Consider the following 21,150-nt stretch of genomic DNA (forward strand, 5'->3'; position numbering starts at 1 on the left):
ATAAGAATCGTTTCGTATACGACGCTGGAGGAACCGTTCTCCTTGTCCAGCTTGATTTTTCCTATTAGCGGTTTGGGCTGCTGCATCTGTTGTTGTTGGGACTGTACTTGCTGACCGCCACTGGTTGACCGCAGAATTGCACTGCCTGGACTGAAGATAACCATGTTACCGGCAGCGCTAGCAGCGGTGCTGTTGGTACTAGTGCTGATCAGCCCATTGTTGGCTATGCTAGCTGCTGTTACAGTTACGACATTCACAACATTCAATGGCTTACTGTTGATTGTGGTGGTTGTGGTGGTGTTTGCATGATGAACAATGGCATTACTGGTACTATTGATACTGTTATTGCTATCGTTATTTACAACATGAACAACACTGGTAGTAGTACTAGCGGGAAACTTAGCAGTGGTAGTAGTAGAAGTAGTAGTAGTAGTAGCACATGTAGTAGTAGTAGTAGTAGTAGTAGCATTATCGTTATCGACATTGTTAGTTTGGATGCAGAGTGTTTTGGATGATGAAAGCTCATGATCTGAATGATGGTTAACATCTAGATGAGTAGTTATTGGAGGATGGTGAGCGATATCATTGATATTATTATTAATATTGTTATTATTATTGTTACGATTAGTGGTATTGGTGGTAGTGATAACATCCATTAGTAGTTTACCTTGTTTCATGCTCATCAGTATAGTGTTACCGGTATGGTTAGCGTTAGCACTGCTAGTACTCGCAATGGTAGTATTGTTGTTAGTAGGGTTACCACTGACATTTGAACTGATGGTATAGCAAATGGGATTCAAACTGATCGATTTACATTTATTGTCTGCCGAAACGAGTTGCTGCTGCTGCTGTTGCTGAAGCTCTTTTATCGAGGCGGTTGAAAAGTTGAAAATTTCACCGTTCGCGGCTTTGTTCATGTTATTGTTATTGCACATGACGTCTGTAGGCTCAGTTTTGATGGTGGTCGGCGTTGTGACCGTCTGGTACTGGTCCTGCTGCTTCCCAATTGTCTTCGGACTTTGAGGCATGGTTTTGAAAGCTCCACCTTTAAAGGAAAACAAAATTTACCAATTACTAAATACGATTTTTCCAGAAACTTTCATAGAGGATCTTACCAGTAGGTTGAAACGGCGACACACCGACCGGATTTTTGGGACTACCGTATGAGTAGCTGATTGGCTGATGATGATAACCATGATGCAGTATACCACCAGGACCACCGGCTGGAGATTCACAGTGCACTGTGCTGCCGGCACCCACCATACTGGACTGGTGGGAAACCGGTGGCGGCAGCAATGCTACTTTTATCGGTTTTGGTTTGCATGTTAGCGGATCCGACGGGGTCGTTGGAGCCGAGCTACTACTACTACTACTGTTGTTATTATTATTACAACTGGCCATTATCGGTGCGGTCGCCGTTTTCGAGTAATCCGTCGGAACAGTTTGGCTGCCGTCGCTCGAATGCGAGGCTGCTACCATCGAGTCTGAAACCTGAAAGTACAAATCAACATAAGTCCTCGGTAGAAAATAGCATATTTCCAAACTGTAGACACTTGTCAATTGCGATTTTACATCTTAATGCGTAAAATCATGTTTTTCATCGGATTGAATCTGATTATTATATGCGACAGTAGGTTAGGAGAGGTACAATTTGTTTAAAATGGGGCAACTCCGGTCTTAAGCAAAGCCAAATGTCGAGGAACAACTCAGCTAATAAACGAATAACAATGATGATTCAATTCCACTGGCGCGGCCTCTACCTTCCTTACATTGTTAAAGACTATCATCTGTGTACCTATTTATTGGCGCTACTCGCATAACAGTACCATTTATATAGGAAACTCCATAGGAAATAAGACTGCTATGCGAAAAGTGACACGATAAGTGTAAAAGTAAAACGATATTTTTCGGTATAAACTATTCCATTCATTCCAGTTGGCCTTCAACTAATTTAATCTTAGGCTCCCAGTTGGCCTCGAGGTACGAGGCCAATGCACTGCACTGCACTGTGCCCAAAAAGGATTAAAAGTGGACCTTGTTCCTAACGTATTTTTGTTTAATTTTAGTAATATAGCGTCTTTTAAACAGTTGTTCATAGGAACGTCCCCCCGTCATAGGAAAGAATCAAAAGTTAGTCATGGCTTACTTTTTTGTGTTAGAAGATAGCGATATGCTTTCTTTGGCAAAGTTGTAGAAAATGTAAAGGTAAACAACTTTGTTGGAGAAATTGAATTTGTGTCTCCATCAGGTGCAGAGTTATGGAGCATTTTCTTTTTGAAGTTCCTTAAAAATTAGTTTTTCATGCTTAAATTTGGTTAGCTGCATTTGTAAAATTGCACTGCACCCGATAAAGATAGACACGTTGGTACTCCACCAAAGCAGCTTGCTGAGGTCAGCAGAGCTCCACTTTTCATCAATACGGCGGCAAAATTCAAGTGGAGAAGAAAATCCAAGGGAACAAATATTGGCCTTTCAACAAGGATCATCAGACAGGAATCCCACAAGGTAGTCTTTTTGGTCCTTCAATCTTTCTTACCTGCTGCAATGACGCCAACTTCCTGCTTAAATTAAAGGTTCGCGACTCTTGTTTGCAGACGAACTTAAGTTGTATTCATAAGTTGGGACTTGGGAATCTGTCCGACATCGCTGTCCTTCAGGAGGAATTATCGAAACGGTGTGGTGGCAATCCCGGCAAGGGTGGAGTCATCACTTTTTCTAGTAAGTTAAGCCCATTTACCTTTGTCTACGGACTGTCAAAATGCCGATTTAGGATCTGCGTATACTGCTCGACTCCAAGCTCACTTTTAAACAGCCCATTGCGTTCATCATCGACAAGGCCTGCAGAAACTGTCGATTTTCGTGGAATAACCCGTTTCAACTGTCTAGCTATGAACAACGCTGTAGACTTATTTGCCTGGGCCCCATGCTTATTCTTCGTGAAGTGAATAGCGCGATAGTTGTTTCCGATTTGTTGACCTCGCGAGCGAATTGTCTTGCGCACGAGTTCAGGACGACTTTTACGCACACTGCAGGCTGTGGTGCTATATTATCGCTTTCTGAATTTGATTTTCTGTTTTTTAATTCCACCAGCAAAATGTAAATAATTAGAAATATCACTGTGATAATGATAAGTACATTTTCAAGTCGCAGTTTAAATGAAAGTGAGAAAATCGAATTTAAAGATATAAATGGATGTAGAATAAAGCTATCTTATAGTTTTCCAACAATACTGCATTAAATCTGTGCATTCATGCTTAAAATCTAAGCATTCTAGTTGAGTCCCTTGAAATGAGGCTCAAAGCATTTTGACAATAAGATTCGCCCAGCACTGTTTCGACTTGTTTTGATTTTTTATTTAATTTCGCCTGTCTGTGTTTTGAAAACAACGTATAGTGTCGCTTTTTACTATCGCCTGTTTACAAAACGACTTGTTTACATTTTGCTAGTTGCGCCCTAATTGCGAATGACTCCAGAAATCCTAAGTTTCTATGCACAAACTACTCATTAATTTCAAGGCTGCGTATACTATACTATCGACCGTGAAACGATATACGGATTACGGCAGAGATCAAGTAGGAGGGACCTCGTTTTGTTTACCTCGGAACGCTGGTGAAATCGGATAATAGCTGCAACCTGAAACTGATCAATCTACGGTAAACTGCACCCCTGTTTACTCATGTACAAAACGTATATGTGACCGGTAGTTTTTTACGGGCATATTCTTGGTATAGCAAAAAGGGCAAGGCGAGAGTGGTGCAGGCGTATGAAGTCTATTCTCTTCAAAAACCCACAGGCTACCACCGAACTGGCGTTTGTTTATCGTACGCTTGCGTCAGTGGCGTAAGCGTTGGATGCTATGATTCTCATTCTCGCTCGCGTAAGAGCATGTATCATTTGCTTCTTGCTCGATTTGCAACATTGTACGTAAAAAGAAAAAAAGCAAAGCCTAGGTGCTACATTCCATTATCGAAACTTGACCTTCTGTTTTTATACGACAAAAATCACAGTCAGCTGTTAAAGAGCAGGACAATTGCAGGGCCAGTTGCTACGATCCCGTTGACTCTAACAGCCTCTCCCAGCCGAGATTCAAACATACGACGACTGGCTTATTAGAAATTTTGGCTGGGAAATAGCACTATCCCTGCAATTGCTATGTACTCTAACAGTTGGCTGCGAAATCTGTAGAATAAAAATCAGAAGGTTCACGCGCTGAAAGCGAAACGTTAGCAACCAAGGTTTTACTTTTTATTGCTGTGACTGGGTCGGAATTATATCGTTCTGACTGGATAAGAGGACCACTGCTTTTGCAATATTTCTGATGTACCACAGAGGAGTAACCTAGGACTGCAGCACTTTTCATTGTTTTTAAACGAATTGACATTTGATTATCGAACTTTTTATGCTGACAGCATCGAAATCTTCATGGTGATCAGAAAACGTCATGATTGCATTGAATTCTGGCGTTGAGTTAAACCTTTCAAGATTGGTATTCGACGCATATTGAATATGCGTTCAATCTCTTATCGCTGCTGCATTTCCGTTCAGCGGAAACAGAAGACAGTTAACCCTTTAATGTAATTTACCCTAACCAACTTAAATGCTAGAGCTTTACTTATTTTTTATCTGTTTACGGGAAACATTGACAGTCGCAATATTCTGATTAAACTTTGCATGAGAACTTAACAGTTTCACATCACTAGATATTTGTAAGCAATAAATACTTTGCATGATTTTTACTTGATCCAGTAGAGTATAATCAGTCTGCTTCGGTACTTACCTTTTGTCTTTTGTGGTAGTCACTTTCGTCGCCGGCCGTCGTCGTGGCGTTCATGTTGCTACCGCAATTTCCGTCGTCCACGTCCGAATCGGTCACCTTTTCGGCACACTTGAGATCAATTTCGACTGTTTCGGCAATGGGCTGCAGCCCGGCCGAATCTTCCGCGATCACCATCTGCTGGTCGTCGTCGGACATCGTTCCGTCGTCACCTTGGTCCATTTTTTCCCCGGCACCATTGTCCACCGCTGCTGCTACTGCAGCACCACTGCTGCGGTTAGCGTTCTCGTTGGCATCCTCAGCGGGAGTAACATTGTACGGCGCTATCGTTGTCGGAATGATGTCATTCTGATTGATCGGACCGGCTTCCGATGGAGTGGTTGGACTTTTTTCGTCAAACGAATCGTTTCCATCGAAGGAATCCATGCGGCCACGACCATCCTTGGCCGATGAGGACGATTTGCGACGATCCTTCGAGCACCACTTCCACTCGGGATGTGCCTTGAAGTGAGCTTCTTTCACTTCGCTGGCTAGCTCGTGATATTTAGTTTTCTCTTCCGGTTTGAGGGCGTACCACCATTCGCCGAGAATCTTGCTGACGGTTCGATTGTCCTGATTGGGATGCTTCTGGTGTACCAGAGCTCGATGACGTTTCGAAAAGATCATGAAAGCGTTCATCGGACGACGGATTTTGGCATCTTTTTTGTTGAGTGGACTCTGCGGTTCTTTAGCCGTCGCTTGGGGTCCTCCAGCACTATTGTTTGCTGCCTGCAGGGCGGCACTGCAGGACTGTGTGCGTCGTTTGACTAGCGAATCATTTTCCGCTTTGCTGTTTGCTCCATTGCCTCCTGGTGGCGGACCACCAATCATATTCTGATTCGGGAACGGACCCGACGCACAGGGATTCGTGTCCATTTCGCGATGCAGGTGGCTACCGTTCCCGGCACCCATATTGCTTTGAAAGTTGTCTCTCCCGGCCAATTGACTATTACTGCTGGTATTGTTGTAGGTAGTTTTCACGGGCTCTGCTTCAAAAACATCATCATCTCCCTGGTCGTCGTCGCAATCATCGTCGGCCGGCTCCGACGGGGGTGGAGTACAGATCTTGACCGTCGGCGATGCAATCATCGTGGCCGTTGGCTGCTGGGCCGGGGAATAGCCCGACTGCGGCTGATGGTGGTGGACGAACGTTTTCGAGGCCGGAGCTTGGATTATCGGAAGTAATGTATGCCATTGAAAGATGGAACCCGTGCTAATGCCGTTTTTTGGCACGGTCACTGGTTGTTGTAGCTGTTGCTGTGGGATGGCAGCCGGATGGGGCTGCTGTTGGACGATCGTCTGCTGGATCTGGATCGTTTGCTGGGGCTGAATGAGTTGACCACCAGCCGTAGCCTGTAGTCGTGATAAATGCTGTGCCTGTTGTTGTTGCTGCTGCTGCTGCGGATGGGGTCCGCTTTGAGCCGGGTCTACTATTACCTGCTGTTGGGTTGGAAAGGAAGAGTACAGTCCCGGATGTTGGGAACCGTGGGACGACGCCGGCGATATCCGGATCACGCTGGTAGCGTGGCCAGTCGGAGGAAGAGAAACGATCGGCTGTTGTTGAGGCGGAGGCTGAGCGGGCCGCAACAGTTCCGGTCGTATCAGAGGCGGTTGCTGTTGACTGAGCACTCCACCGCCGGAGACGCCGAGTAAACCGGTGGCGTTCAATCCATGACCGCCCGATGGCCCTCCGGCATTTCCTAGTCCGCCGCCGCCTCCTGCTCCTCCTCCACCGTACATTATCGGACTCGGAGTGTTAGTTTTGAACTTACTGTGATGATCGGAGGAGGACGGAGCCGGACTGCCGATAGGCATGAACACATTTTGACGATTGCCGATCGTAACCGGTGACTGAGTTGTGCTGGCCAGTGGCGACGATGCGTGACCCGTCGGTGACGAGAAGGAATTGCACGGTGTTGCGGATCGGGAACTGCTCAGCGACACTGCAACGAAAGCGGACGGTAGAAAAGCGTTAGTCAAGGATTTGCTTTGAGTTTTTTTTTAGATAATCAAAAATTATTAAAAAAATATTTCAAGTAATCTTAGTTTGATACCTAATTTTTTCACAATGATAGCTGAAATTCAATATAATATAAAATTGGGATAACTGCCACGTAGATCATATTACTGTGGTTAAATTGCAAAAGTTAATTGGTTTTTGCAACTATAAAACAGATGGAAATATAATGTCTTGAACAATTTTGCGTTTCATGCTTATATATCACAATTGTTACATTTTTTTAACATAAATATTCATTTGAGTTACAAGTTTGTTAAGTCTTACATAAGTGAAGACTTACGAAACTCTATTAGGAAGGCGATATTTCAAATTACATCCTCTAAATTACTCATTACTTAACAAAACATTTATCAACAGCACTTTGATACGTGGTAATTGAAAGTGAACAATTTTTCTCAAAGCCGTTCATTGTTTAATTTTTTCCCGTTATGAAACTCGTCAAAGTAGATAAATTCTGCTGACCTGCCAGCAATAACATATTGAAATTATGATTTACGGTAGCAGCCCACTCGTTAGAGGACATTTTTCGGGCTGTAGATCAGCATCGATTGTTGAATGTAATGTCTGCAAATTGTGTAATCACTGCGCTGTATTCACTACCGATTTTCGAACTTTATTCATTACACACAAAAAGCAGATTTTTCTATTGATTCGCGCATGAAGTTACTTATACAACTGCGCGCGCATACATCGGTAATCCTGCACCGAGCGTACAATCAATTTACGGTTTCAATAGCGGTATATTGCTATCTCTGTTGGTACTTTAGCAGCCACAAAAAATGCATGAATACAAAAAATTTACCACGAATTGTTTCACTTTCACTTGATTTTACATAAAAAAATTCCACAATATACTTACTCAAACATTTGACGTACAGTTCAGCTCCCGTTTGAAAATCGCTAAAATTCATATTCAAGTAATTCATGATGAAAAAAATATGCTTTACTATTAATTTCAAATATGTTTCAACAATGGTGGATTCACTGGGATAATTCTAAATCACTTCATTTCTAGCGTTGCTAGTAGGAACCTAAGAAGTGCTAATAACTAGAGTATAAGTTTCACTCAAGTAGTACGATTTACGATAATGAAAATTTGGAAAGTTTTTCTTCTACCACGGAAGCCGAATCTTTCTTCCGATAATTTCCATTAAATCTCAACGAAATTCTGTTTGTGAATAACGGTACTCTCGACTCGACGTCGAAGCTCAGTAAACGGTATAGGTAGTGCGCGCTGCAAGTATTTCGGGTTCATGTACCTACGCGCGTGTTGTATACTTCGTTTCGCATGTGTGTGCGTACGGAATTATTTGTTTAATGAACGGATGAATTGGTTTTTCCTAGATGTGTGAGCAGGTACATTGTTTTGACGGTTACTGATACTGAAGCAAACAATAACCGAAACTGCTAAGCTGAAGTGAACAGTGCTGTGTATTAGTAGTAATATGTTTCAGTGAAATTCTGTGCTTTTCATGTATATGTATATGTATATGTATATGTATATGTATATGAAGGTCCTTATCGGATCGTGATAAGTGCGGTTTTCCTCAACCCTTTAGGTCACTGTTACACTGATAAAATATCAACACTTTAGGATTATCTAAGCGCTCACTACACAGATCGGATCCTTTTTTGTCGGGCGTACGAGCCGCGCGAGTGTGGGCGGAAATAATTTAGAATAACTAACAAATATTAGAAGAAACTCCGAGTGATGAAGGCCATCTGTGTCATACTATAACCACAATTTACATTGTAAAATTAAACACATATTACGCTTGTGCTTTAGCAGGAAACAGATATGTACTTATAGCGTTTTTCTTGAGGGCTACAAATCTATAAACTATCTGAGTCGCCAAGGAACTTAAAAAGTGCTTTTAGATTGCTTGGTGGCTCTGTCTTTAGACTCTGTAAAGGGAACCCATCACGAATCTTTATGAGTTTTTTAATAATTTATTGTTGTAATTTGGCTGTGATATTAGTGCAGATACGCTAGACAATATAGATTTTAAGACGCTCAAAACGCACTCCATCTGTAAATCAAAACGGAGAGTGCCATTACTAATAACGGTAACTCCCCTTGTGCGTTTTGAGTGAGTTTAACTACAGAGACTATAGTTCAGTGGTGCCCAGGCATAGGCACGGTGCGGGCCAAATCAGATCGCCCATGAGTGCCGCGGGCCGCAATAATCTCTGGCCATTCCTGTGCATAACAAAATGTAAAATATGCGACAACAAAAACCATTTTCTAGGAATCACCACAAGATTTAAACCGAAAAGTATTCAAATTCACAACATACACGAGGTATTAAGGTATTACGACTAAACTGAGGGTCTCCAATGTCATCAAAAATTTTTCTCATAAGCCTATCATCTTTCAAATCAGTCCGCGGGCCGCACGAAACATCTCGAAGGGCCATATGCGGCCCGCGGGCCGCAGTTTGGCCATCACTGCTATAGATTACAGAGGCGCCGACACATTCAAAATCCGCTAAATTTTGAAACAAAACGGAGAGTGCCATCACAAATAAAGGGAACTCTCCGCTTTCGTTCAAAATTTAGCGGTTTTTGAGTGTCTCGGCGCATCTGTAATCTATAGTCTCTGTAAGTTTAACATCTCTATACAGAGACTATAGATTACAGATGTTCATCATTGTGTTCTGATAGACGCAAAGAACACAATTAAAAATTTTTGTGAACATATTTTTGGTTTTGAGCATAAAAACTGCTCTTGAAATTTCAGAAATCAGCAATTCGTGTTTGAACCTTAATACTAATGTAGCATTTACCGACAATAGTTTATGTCCTCATAATCTATATTCAGAATCGCAATTTTTACAGCACAGCACATCACCAATTTTAATAAGTCCCTTGGAAAAATCTGAGAAACTCGTCTTAAAAGATGAAGTATTTCGCGCAGACTTTCAGCATCGAAACGTAAAACAGTTTAGCTTTTGGCCGAAAATAAGCCGGTTAATGGGAAATTAGCAGCCATTAACTTTTCGTCGAAAAGCCCAATTTCGGAAGCAGTGTTTGGGCCCAAAACAGGGGTTTCATTTAAAAATATATATATTCTGCATTCTTTTTGCCAATCTGAATACAACGAATATATTTTCATAAACAGAATGTTTGCTTCAAACAAAAAAAAAACTGCTTTTGAAATGTACAAACCCAAGAAACATTTGTGCGCTGAATAAACATTTTAGCAGCCATAATTATTCAGCCATAGCTAAATATGCATCGAATAAACTTTATGTAAACAACTATACAATACTTATTCAGCCGAAATTGGAGAACTTATACGACCTATTTTATTCGAGGCGGAAAAACACTTGTTAGGCAGTTATATCGCCTTTGTGCGCCTTGTTTTCAGCTTTGCGCAAATTGGTTTTTTAAAAACGCGCAAAAGCCTCTATTAAGCTACAGTACAGCTTCAAAGCAGCTATTAGCAAGCCCGAAGGTTGACTTAGATGTTTAGGAACTGAAAAAAGGCTTTTATTTCTAATGCTAAACCATAGTTCAGCCACAGGTTGAATAAATTCAGCTATAAAACATTTGATCAGCCTGAAATTGTTACTTGGGTAGCTGCTTTCAAAGCTGCAATTGAGCTTAATGTAGACTTTTGCGTGTTTTTAAAATAACCAATTTGCGCAATGCTGTCAATTCTATTTTTAGAACAAGAAATAGTTTTACAATGCTTTTTCAGTCGCTTAATCAACGTCTTACCAACCTTTATTCAGCCAAAAAAAGATCTATTTTTAAATTTAAAAAGAATAGAACGCGTCATATTTATTTTGCTATGGCGTCGTATGCTATGTTTTAAATTTCGAATAACTTGAATTCGTATAGGCAAGCTAATTAAAATTGCATATCGTCATCTTTTGGGAATTGAACCGCTATCTTCTGATCCATAAGCACTCATCGTATGATCCGCCCCATCTGCATCTGCAGAACAGACAGTGAAAATATCTTTACACTTGAAGCAGTCGATAATGTCGATAACTGACATATTTTTGCTGCCAGTCGAATTGCGAAACTCTATGATCTGACAGTATGTGTGCTGTGAACCGCACGAAAGCTTGGTATTAGCACTGACGAACTGACATGACACTTAGAAGAAAATCCTTTAAAAACCATCGTCCTGCACATTTTGCTTGCACACTAGCACCCTCTGTTATGCATGTTGCGGAGTAGCTTGCATTTTCAGGGTTTTATGCTGTAGGGTTTTGTACATTTGAATGGTTTTATACTGAAAACTCAAAGCAACACGTGCACGCCGCGGTGTGGCAATGTTGCGAAACATGCTTTTTTGAAAAATGAGTGGTTTTTGATTGGACGATGGAATTATCGCGAGTGTCTCGTCTGTTTGTCTGTGGTATTAGTTTGTAAAGCCACTTTAACACCCTTAAGCTGCTTTAAGGGAGTTTGAAAGCTGTGAGCCTAATGAAAGCGTCTACTGATTTATAAAGCCACTTTAACACCTTTAAGCAACCGTAAAACGGTTCTATGTTTAGGGCTGTTTAAAGGCGGATGGTTTATCAGAAAAATTCGCTGTTAAGCTTGTTTATCAGCTTTGGAGGAAAGCGGGTTTTGAAAAACTTAAAGTAGCTTAAAAATCGCTTGGCCAAACACCATTTGAGTGCTTACTTTATGCATCTTGGATCGCCTTAAACCAACTCGTAAACAGCAATTGCTTTTGCTGTTTACGGGTCGGTTTAAAGCGATCCAGTGTACAAGATTTTTCGAAAACAGACACTGACGAAGCCTGCATGTCGAAGGCGAAATGCGTATCTGTCACGAATAAATATAAATAGCAGAATTTAATTGGAAAGTTTTTAATTTCAGAAGATGGCGGTTCAATTCCCGAAGGATGACAACTTGCATTTTTAATTAGCTTGCATATACGAATTCAAGTTATTCGAAATTTGAAATATAGCTTATGACGCCAAAGCAAAATAAATTTGACGCGTTCCATTTTTGAAATTTAAAAATTGATTATTTTTTGGCTGCATAAAGGCACGCTATGTCTGAAGGGTGCGATTATGCAACTTTGATGTACATAAAATTTTCTTTCACAACGTATTAGTACAGGTCTTCACGATTCAGAAAATACTAATTTTAAAATAATCCATCGGGAAAAAATTGAAAAAAGTTAATTTGAATATTTTAGCTGTATTCAACCGGGATCATACAGAGTACTTTTGATCATGGAATTACCACATGCGTACACCTTCACGAACTTGGTAATTCTATGATCAAAAGTACTCCGATTTGGTTCAAACTTTGTGAATTTGCTGTTCTTTTTCTGATAAGTTGAGACCTGTAGTTTTTATTTGCCGCTTAGGGTACACACTCTTGGGATAGGGCGTGTCGACCACTTAGAGTGGTCCAAAAAATCATCATCTGTGTCATGACACTTTCTTTTAAATATTTAACTTTTGAATCGCTCAAACGATTACAACAATATTGATAGCAGTCGAAAGTTACATCAATGAGCATTTAATAAACGTTGCAATGTAACCCATATTACCTTTTATGAATAATATAATATTGGTTTCAAACCCAAACCATGACATAATTACCATAAACATTGAACATGTTTCCATGCAATGACAACAAATAAGCTCCCAGCTTTTATATATTTTGAAAGCTTAAAATTTTGTACAAAATTTATCAAAAATCTAGACACGTTTATCTTTTTGTTTATTTTGGAGATACAGTTTGTGGATACGCCTGTACCCGATCGGGGTATTAGATTTTTACTGCGCAAAACTCAAATTTCTTCTCCCATGTTTCTATTCAAACGATTGAATTTGCTCAAATTCATCTAAATAACGAGAATTTGGAGCCTTTTGACATTATATCAAGCGGAACATACCGAAATTAGACAATGAAATATAGAATGAGTATCAATTAGGGGTTAAAACAAGGGGTCTTTCAATATTGAAGTTTTTATGCTTGGTTAATTGAAAATAACTAAATGCTAAGAATTACATTTTTAACAACTTGACACTGTGGATCCCTCGCTCACCAATTTTCTAAAAGTTGATTTGTAGCCAATCCATCTTTGTCATATAATATTACCTAAATTTGCTATGAAATAATTAACAAACAGCATAGTTTCGTAAAGAAGAAAGATAGTGTTTTCAAATTAAGTGGAAATAATGTTAGCGGCCGTCTTAGATCTTTGATAAAATCGATTGATGTGCCAAAAACAAGTCAATTTCTTGAACTAATCTAATATGGCGACAAATCGAAGAGGACCACTAAAAATGTTTCACATAATTTGAATTTCTTTTTACAAAACCGTTTCATTTGTTATTTATTTATATAGCAAATTTAGGGAATATCACACGATAAAAATGTTGAAGTTCACCAAAAATCAACTCTTTTTAATACTGCCTGGCCACTTGACGAACGAGGGGTCCACTATTTCGAGTTATTTAAAATGAAATTCTCTATATTTAACCTTTTTCATTCAATCAAGCACAAAAATTTAAATATTTAAAGATCTCGTGTCAATAGTGGCATTTAAAAGTTCAGTATTCAAAGGAAGGTGTCATGACTGGGATGCTGATTTTTTGGACCACCCCAAACTAAGAGGGAGCGCCCTAAGCGCCACATTAAAAATTCGGGTCTGAAATTTCCATAAAAAGAACCAATTCACAAAGTTTGAACAAAATCGGAGCACTTTTGATGATGGAATTACTAAGTGCGTTACCTGTATCCGGTTGATTACAGCTAAAATATTCAAATTAACTTTTTTCAATTTTTTCCCGATGGATTTTTTTAAAATTAGCATTTTCTGAATCGTGAAGACCTATACTAATACGCTGTAAAAGAAAATTTTATGTACATCAAAGTTGCATAATCGCACCCTTCAGACATAGCGTGAAAGGTTGATGAGACGTTGAATAAGCGACTGGAAAAGCATTGCAAAACTATTTCTCGTTCTAAAAATAGAATTGACAGCATTGCGCAAATTAATTTCGAAACACGCAAAAGCCTCTATTAAGCTCCATTCCAGCTTCGAAAGCAGCTACCCAAGTAACAATTTCAGGCTGATCAAACGCTTTTATAGCTGAATTTATTCTACCTGTGGCTGAACCATGGTTTAGTTTTAGAAATAAAAGCCTTTTTTCAGCTCTTAAACGTGTACATTTAGTGATTTTATCAAGCTTCGGGTTTGCTAATAGCTGCTTTCGAAGCTGCAATGGAGCTTAATACAGGCTTTTGCGCGTTTTTAAATAACCAATTTGCGCAAAGCTGGAAACAAGGCGCACAGAGGTTATATAAAGGACGATATAATTGCTCAAGAAGTGTTTTTTTCTGCCACAAACGAAATAGGTTGTACAAGTTCTCCAATTTCGGCTGAATAACTATTGTAGAATTGTTTACATAAATTTTATTCGATGCATATTCAGCTATGACTGAATAATAATGGTTGCTGAAATATTTAATCAGCGCATAAGTGTTTCGCCGGCTCTCCGCTTTCAGTTTGTACTCCGCTAGCACTTTCCGCTCGAACACGGCAAGCGCGCGTATGTTCTCCGTGAGCAGCGTCACGGCTTCAAGTCCATAAAGAACTACCGATTTAATAAGGGTTTTGTATATTGTTAGCTTCGAGCGGCGGCGTATGCTTGCTGATCGTAGCGTTTTGCGAAGGACAAAGTAGGCCCGATTTCCCGCTTGGATGCGCCACTGGATCTCCTTACTAGTGTTGTTGTCCGCGGTCACCAGCGATCCCAAATACACGAGCTCCTCTACCACTTCTAGTTCGTCGCCGTCCACGGTTACCGTACGTGGGAGACGCGCGTTTGTTTCCTTTGAGCCTCTTCCTTTCAGGTATTTGATCTTCGACGCATTTATTTTAGCCCAATTCTCCTAGACTCCGCTTTCAGTCTGGCGTAGATTGCCTCCGCCGTCGCAAAGTTCCTGGCTATGATATCGAAGCCATCTGCAAAGCCTAGAAGTTGGCTACTCCTGATAAAAATCGTACCTCTCGTTTCGATGCCCGCTCGTCGGATCACCCCCTCAAGAGCGATGTTGAACAGCATGCAGGATAAACCGTCACCTTGTCTCAACCCTCGCCGCGTCTCGAAGGGACTCGAGAGTGTCCCAGAGATGCGTACGAAACACATCACTCGATCCAATGTAGCTCTGATCAGTCGCGTCAGTTTGTCCGGAAAACCGTGTTCGTGCATTATCTGCCATAGTTTATCTCGATCGACTGTATCGTATGCTGCTTTGAAATCCATGAAGATGTGAGGCGTGGGAACGTTGTACTCCCGATATTTCTGCAAGATCTGTCGGATAGTAAAAGTTTGGTCCGTAGTTGCGCGAGCCCCCATGAAACCCGCCTGATAATTCCCTACAAAACCTTGTGCTATCGGTGACAACCGGCGTAACAGGATCTGGGGGAGTACCTTGTAGGTGGCGTTTATCAGCGTAATACCGCGATAGCTGCAGCAGTCTAGCCGATCACCCTGTCTGTAGATGGGACAAAGCACTCCTTCCATCCATTCCTCCGGTAGCTTTTCCTCCTCCCAAATCCTTGAAATAACCCAGTGTAGAGCCTTTGCTAGCGTTTCTCCGACATGTTTATAAAGCTCTGCCGGTAGGCGGTCCTATGGCGGAGCGTATTATGCCCCAACCGTTTTCGAGGTTTGAAGCACACAACTCCTCGGAAGATGGTAGTGCCTCATTCAGTATTCGCGCGTAGTTCTCGGCAGCTTGCGGGTTATCTAGCTGTCTGATGTTCAACCGAGGAGGGCGGCTTTGACATGTCCGGTATACGGCGGACAGCTTTGAGCGCACATGTACTGCTACTAGGTAATGATCAGAATCAATATCCGCACTCCGTCGGGAGCGTATGTTCGAGATGTTAGAGAAAAACCGGCCCTCTATGAGAACGTGGTCAATTTGGTTCATTGTACGTTGGTCAGGTGATCTCTAGCTGGCTTTGTGGATATCCATGCGCGGGAAAAAGGTGCTTCGGATCAGCTGATCTCGAATGGTCGAATGGAAAAATTTTGTTTGTTTGTTTTGGGATAAATTTTAGGTGTGTACCAAAAAGGATAGGATAGGATGCATATAACCTTATGTCGAATTTGTTTATTCAATCCGGGTTGAAACTGGATGAATTTTATTTGTCAGATAGGAGCAAATGAACACAAAAAGTTCATTCAGTTCCAATCCGGATTGAATAAACAAATTCGACATTAGTTTTGGACATCTATTTCATGACACAGAAGTATTTTGAGTCAAATATTGACTCAAAAAATATTGTATTATTTTTGCATAACGGAGCCCGCCCAGGTTGTGAAACAGCAAAGTTTTTTGGTTCCGAAACTGCCAGAAAATCAGTTTTTTAATACTTCAACGATCATAAACATGTATAAAACATTTTTCAGGTATAAGAGAGCGGATTCTGCATAGTTGAGATTTTGAACTTCCTGGTTTTACGTGCATTATTGCAATTCAGATTTTGACGATTAAGCTGATATATGACTTTGTATTTAAGGTGTATCCCGTAAATAAATGATCGTAAAATTTTATTTTCCTGCTATATTTCTTCATTTTTGTTTCTTCTTTATGGATTATGCTATAACTTTTTTGTTTTAGGCGAAAAAAATATGATGATGTTCAAAAGCTATGACCAAAAAAAAAACCAGTTTCACAACCAGTGACATTCCCCTTACATATTGTATTTTCGCAGTAGGGGAATGTGGTCGTGGTTGGGGCTCCTTTGGGCATTTGGCCATAACTTCCGTTTCAAAGAGAATTTTGGTAATCTGAATACATTGTTGTTTTTAAGTGTGTAGCACAATATGCACCTCTCCGCTAACAATATTTGGGTTACAGCCCATCTAGACGAAGCCAAACACGTTTCTGAGAGCACATATTTTCGAGAACTTCGACCCCCTTTTCAATTTTTTAGTCTTCCCTGATATACTGCCCATCGAACAACAAATTCTTGTCCAGGGATTTGTCAGAAAACGGCTCTGTAGTACGTTTCATCGTCTATAACGAAGCAAGCTTCCTTACTCTACGTTACGGCCCTTGCAACTTCTCAAACCAACATTCTTTTTTGCTTTCCAGACATAGGGTTACGAAACTCAAATTATTTTCGCTGCGTTTTTCAGGCTCGGTTTGAAAAAAGTCACTGTAATTTTACAGTATACATTCTTAACGTAAACCTTTTGAAAATTTTTACTCACAGATTAAATAAATTGTAACATCTTTCGAGGGTTCGAAATATTGTGTGTAAATCTATCTCACAATCAGCATTGCTAGTAGGTTTTACCAAAAATCAAACACAATGAGAGTTAAAATACCCGGCGAAAATCTGGCAGTAACTTAACTCAACTAGGCTGCAGTCGGGCAACATCATTGAGGTACTTGCAAAATCTAGATTTACCTGCCGCTGCTGTGCTAACAATAATTAGTGAATGGGTGGGGCGCCAAATTGAAACGTGAATTCACACAGTACCTTTTCATCTAGGTAGAATATGAATGAGCGAAAATGTGTAAGAACTGCACTAAACTACCTCGTTTGGTCAATTTTGCTCTATTGTCTCTTGAGAGCTTCTTCTTAACCGGCTTCCTTGGGATTTGTTCGAGGGCAAACTCGTATCACACCTCAGTGGATCGGAAAGATAGTGTTATTTGAGGCGTCAAAAATGTTTTGCCATAGAAAGAAAGTTAAACCAACCACTCTCTGCCTAACAATCTGCGAACATCAATCGCCGTGTTCGTGTTTAATTTTACTATTTGCTATTTATATTTTTGAACTTGTTCAAAAACAAAAAAATCATTGAGCCCGACAAAGTTTTGTTTCTTTATACAACGAAATCATCCACTAAAACTTAGTTTATTTTTTGGGAAGTATCAATAGAAAAAATCTTTGAACTCCAAAAAACCATACAGTTTCAATTTAAAATCACTGACGCTGAAAAGAATGCTGAATACGGCTCAGTTAAGAGCAGCATGGGAACCTAATTCGAATTACCGGAAATCGAAAACTCATTTGGCTAGCCATTACTTACCGAGCATATTGGCCACGTCCGTTTCCTCCTGGTCAAACCTTCCGGCAACCCGATAATTGGGCGAAGTTTCCGAATCCCGAGAAGTGTCTTCATCCAGCTGAGTTTTGCTACTGGAGCGACTGCTGCTGGAAGAAAAAGCCAAACCTATCGAATGTCTTTCTTTCGTGAAACATTTGTGGTCCAACTAACCTATTGAAATGGTTTGCTGTTGAACCGGTCGAGGACCGCAGGGCGTTACCCTTCTGGCTGAGGTGCCGCGAGCAGTAGCCACGCCTCTGAGATTCTTTCGTACAGGTTTCATTCGAGCACAACCGTCGCCACTGTTTGCCGTTGAACTTCTTTCGGATGCCGCTAGGAGTGCACACTACGTCACCCTTCTTGAAGTGATGGGGCGTTTCCGCCTGAGATCTGTTTAAACAATGATTCCAATATTATACAACTGAACTTTTATACATATTTGATCAAATAATAGAAAATACCTTGGAGTTGCAGGTTGAGATCTAGGAGTACTTCGCTGGTCCAGCAAACTGGACGTACTTCCACGGCTCTGCATGCTGCTGCGTTTGCTGCTGCCTGAGTATTTTTCATTTTCTGTAATTCAACAAGAAAACCAGTTTAAACCGAATGATTATTACAGTTTATTTTAAACATTTACCACCATCAAGCGGAAAGTTGATGTCTTCTCGGCGAAGTTCATCGTCGCTTTCGTAATCATAGTACGTTCGATTTGTGCCACGCAAATCGTCAGGACTACCCGATGTTAATACTTTATTCGAGCCACCAGGAGCCATCAGATCGTTACTGCTATGTTGCTGTTGTTGTTGTTGTTGTTGTTGTTGCGGCTGTGGTTGCTGCTGTTGCGGAGCTAAATGATGCGGCTGATAGTGACTGTTGGCAATCAGCGTTGTGGGTTGACCTTCCGAAGCGCTTCCAGCGCCAACAGCACTGTTCAATTGATTCGTTTGAAAAGGCGATGTAGCCGCCGTTCGATAATGCTCTTCGTTCGTGTGTAGCGTCGGAAGAATTTGATACACTTGTAATGGCACATGTGGCTGTTGCTGCTGTTGTCCAGCCTCATAACGGGACGTAGAGGTCGCTGTCGCTCCCATACCACGTCCTTGCGTTATGCTGATCGCTTTGTATTGTATATTCGTACCTACACCAGTTCCCGAAATGCTGTTCTGACTGTACATAATAGCGTTTGTGGGTGCCGATGAAATTGAGCCTATTCCTTCGGGGTTATGATAACCCGTCGTCGTCGTAGCAGATTTACCCATAGGAGTTTGCTGAGTACGATTCTTGGCACCCTCAACAACTTCGACCATTTCTTCCAGCTCATCCCACCAGGGAGGTTTCAGCAATCGAATATCTACCCTCTTTACCAGTTTAATCTAGAAAAAATTTAGTTGTTGAAGCTTTGGGGAAACAATTTAAACACGGGATCCTACCTCCTGAGCGTTACTGCCCGGTCCTATGAGTTGTACTGAGAACTGCTTGGTATTATTTTGCATTTCTTTGACTATGGCCTCCACGAAAACATTGCCCGCCGGATGCGCCGGTACAGTTCGAGCTCGAACGCAGACTCGACATCCGGGTACCACGTCCGATGCCGAAGGACAGGCATCGTCGATGATGTCGTAGCGACCAGCGCCGAATACATCACCGTACACCTGTTGACTACCCTCTGGGAAATCGAACTGCACTATCACCGTACTCGGCGAAGAACTGGCTCGTATCACACCGGACTCGTAACAGTCTTTCCGTTTCGCCAGCACCCGATAGTGATTGGACCAGTCGCTCAGATCGATCAGACTTGATGGGGCCGCAACCGAAGGAGCGACTGTTGCCGACGACGATAGGGAAGGAGTGGATGAAGGAGTGCCGGCCGAGGTAGTGGTTGTGGCGTTAAAGCTCGCTACCGGTTGCGTGCTACTAACGAAATGCGATGCCGCGGCGTCCGTGGAAGTACTGCTGGGCGGGGAAATTGTCGTTTGCTGCTGCTGCTGCTGTTGCTGTTGGATGGACGACGGTGAAGCTCGAACATGCTGGTGGTGATGAAGCGACTGCTGTTGAGGCTGCAGTTGAACTGCTGAAGCTATGGTGCCTGGTGGAGTAGCAGCCGATTTGTAACTGTTGATCGGGGACCTGACAATGGGAATAAATGCAGTTTTATGTAGTTTTTTGCGAAAATAAAGTTTGATAACTTTCGTGTATTCCAGAGCGATTTTGAAGAAGGATTTGAAATTTGATTACCCAGAAATTAGTTTTGGTACAATTAAAGAATTGAAAAATTATTCGAAAGTCTCGAACTGATTATATATCAGAATAAGAAATTAATTGAATTATCTAATAGTGTTTAAAGACAAGAAAATGCGATTAACGCACATTTAAATGCGATTAACGGAATGACAACTTTCATTGATTTCAAAGCAGCGTTTGACTGTATTTAGCACACCATATTTCTTCGGAAACGTCATCGTTTGATATTCTGCTGACAGTTTTTATCGTGGCTGTGATCACGCATGCGCTGTAGGGGCTCATAAATCAGATCAGAGTCTATTTATAATAGTAACTTCATTACATTATATTACTCGTTATAAAACAACCTCGATGTAAGACAATTCGATATAAGACAATTTTTAACTGATATCGAACAAATCCCTTTGACATAGCTGGTAACGATAATAGAGCTAATTTTCCATTCCAGAAACGGCGCCATGAAGATGTTCATTATTTTAAAATAACCCTAAAAATTGTAAAAACTAATAGTTCAAACAATAATTAATTAAGTACCAGAATCCCTGCTTTCAGAATTACGAAGATTCCAATAGTAGAGATGATAGGTATCCCGGGGAATCAAATCTTCCAAAATCTTTACACGATTGCTATGGGTGGAGCCCGAGGGACTCTGTGCAAATCTTTTTTATTCGTCTGGATGAACTGTTGAACTACAATCCTAATTCTATGGTGTATGATAACTTTAAACAATGTGAAGAACGCTTGGCCATCGACAGGAAACCTGGAAGTGGCATTTGATTGTCTTTTCTGATCCGACTTGACAAGTTGTCACTATTCGAACATGATCAAATAGTGGTACAACGACAATGGAGTAACTGTGGTTCCCAAGGAGTGAACTCCGGCCAATATCTCTGAGGTGGTAAGGCCGATTGAGGTATTCTGATATAATGTGAAGGATAAACTGAAGAGATGAAGCAAAAATGCAAAAATGGAATTTGTTTGCCAAACAAGTGGAAAAACAGCTGGTTCACACA

The 21,150-nt window shown here is 41.1% G+C and overlaps 1 protein-coding gene across 9 annotated transcripts in view; it reads right to left on the reverse strand.

Annotated features, from left to right (window-relative positions):
• The window catches only part of LOC128744127 (putative transcription factor capicua), a 118,561-nt gene that overhangs the window by 25,359 nt on the left and 72,052 nt on the right, over positions 1-21,150 (reverse strand). For 5 of the 9 annotated variants that reach the window (XM_053840921.1, XM_053840922.1, XM_053840923.1 and 2 more), the window contains exons 4-11: positions 19,327-20,023; positions 18,534-19,269; positions 18,358-18,469; positions 18,068-18,286; positions 17,879-18,003; positions 4,778-6,756; positions 1,116-1,491; positions 668-1,045 (exon numbers count right to left, since the gene is read on the reverse strand). In XM_053840921.1, the coding sequence (XP_053696896.1) occupies positions 668-1,045; positions 1,116-1,491; positions 4,778-6,756; positions 17,879-18,003; positions 18,068-18,286; positions 18,358-18,469; positions 18,534-19,269; positions 19,327-20,023 (4,622 nt within the window). The remainder of the gene's footprint in view (positions 1-667; positions 1,046-1,115; positions 1,492-4,777; positions 6,757-17,878; positions 18,004-18,067; positions 18,287-18,357; positions 18,470-18,533; positions 19,270-19,326; positions 20,024-21,150) is intronic. The other 4 variants (XM_053840929.1, XM_053840928.1, XM_053840927.1 and 1 more) reach the window with 2 other exon arrangements.

This window comes from Sabethes cyaneus, chromosome 3 (genome assembly GCF_943734655.1).
Source record: "Sabethes cyaneus chromosome 3, idSabCyanKW18_F2, whole genome shotgun sequence".
Taxonomy (NCBI): Eukaryota; Metazoa; Arthropoda; class Insecta; order Diptera; family Culicidae; genus Sabethes; species Sabethes cyaneus.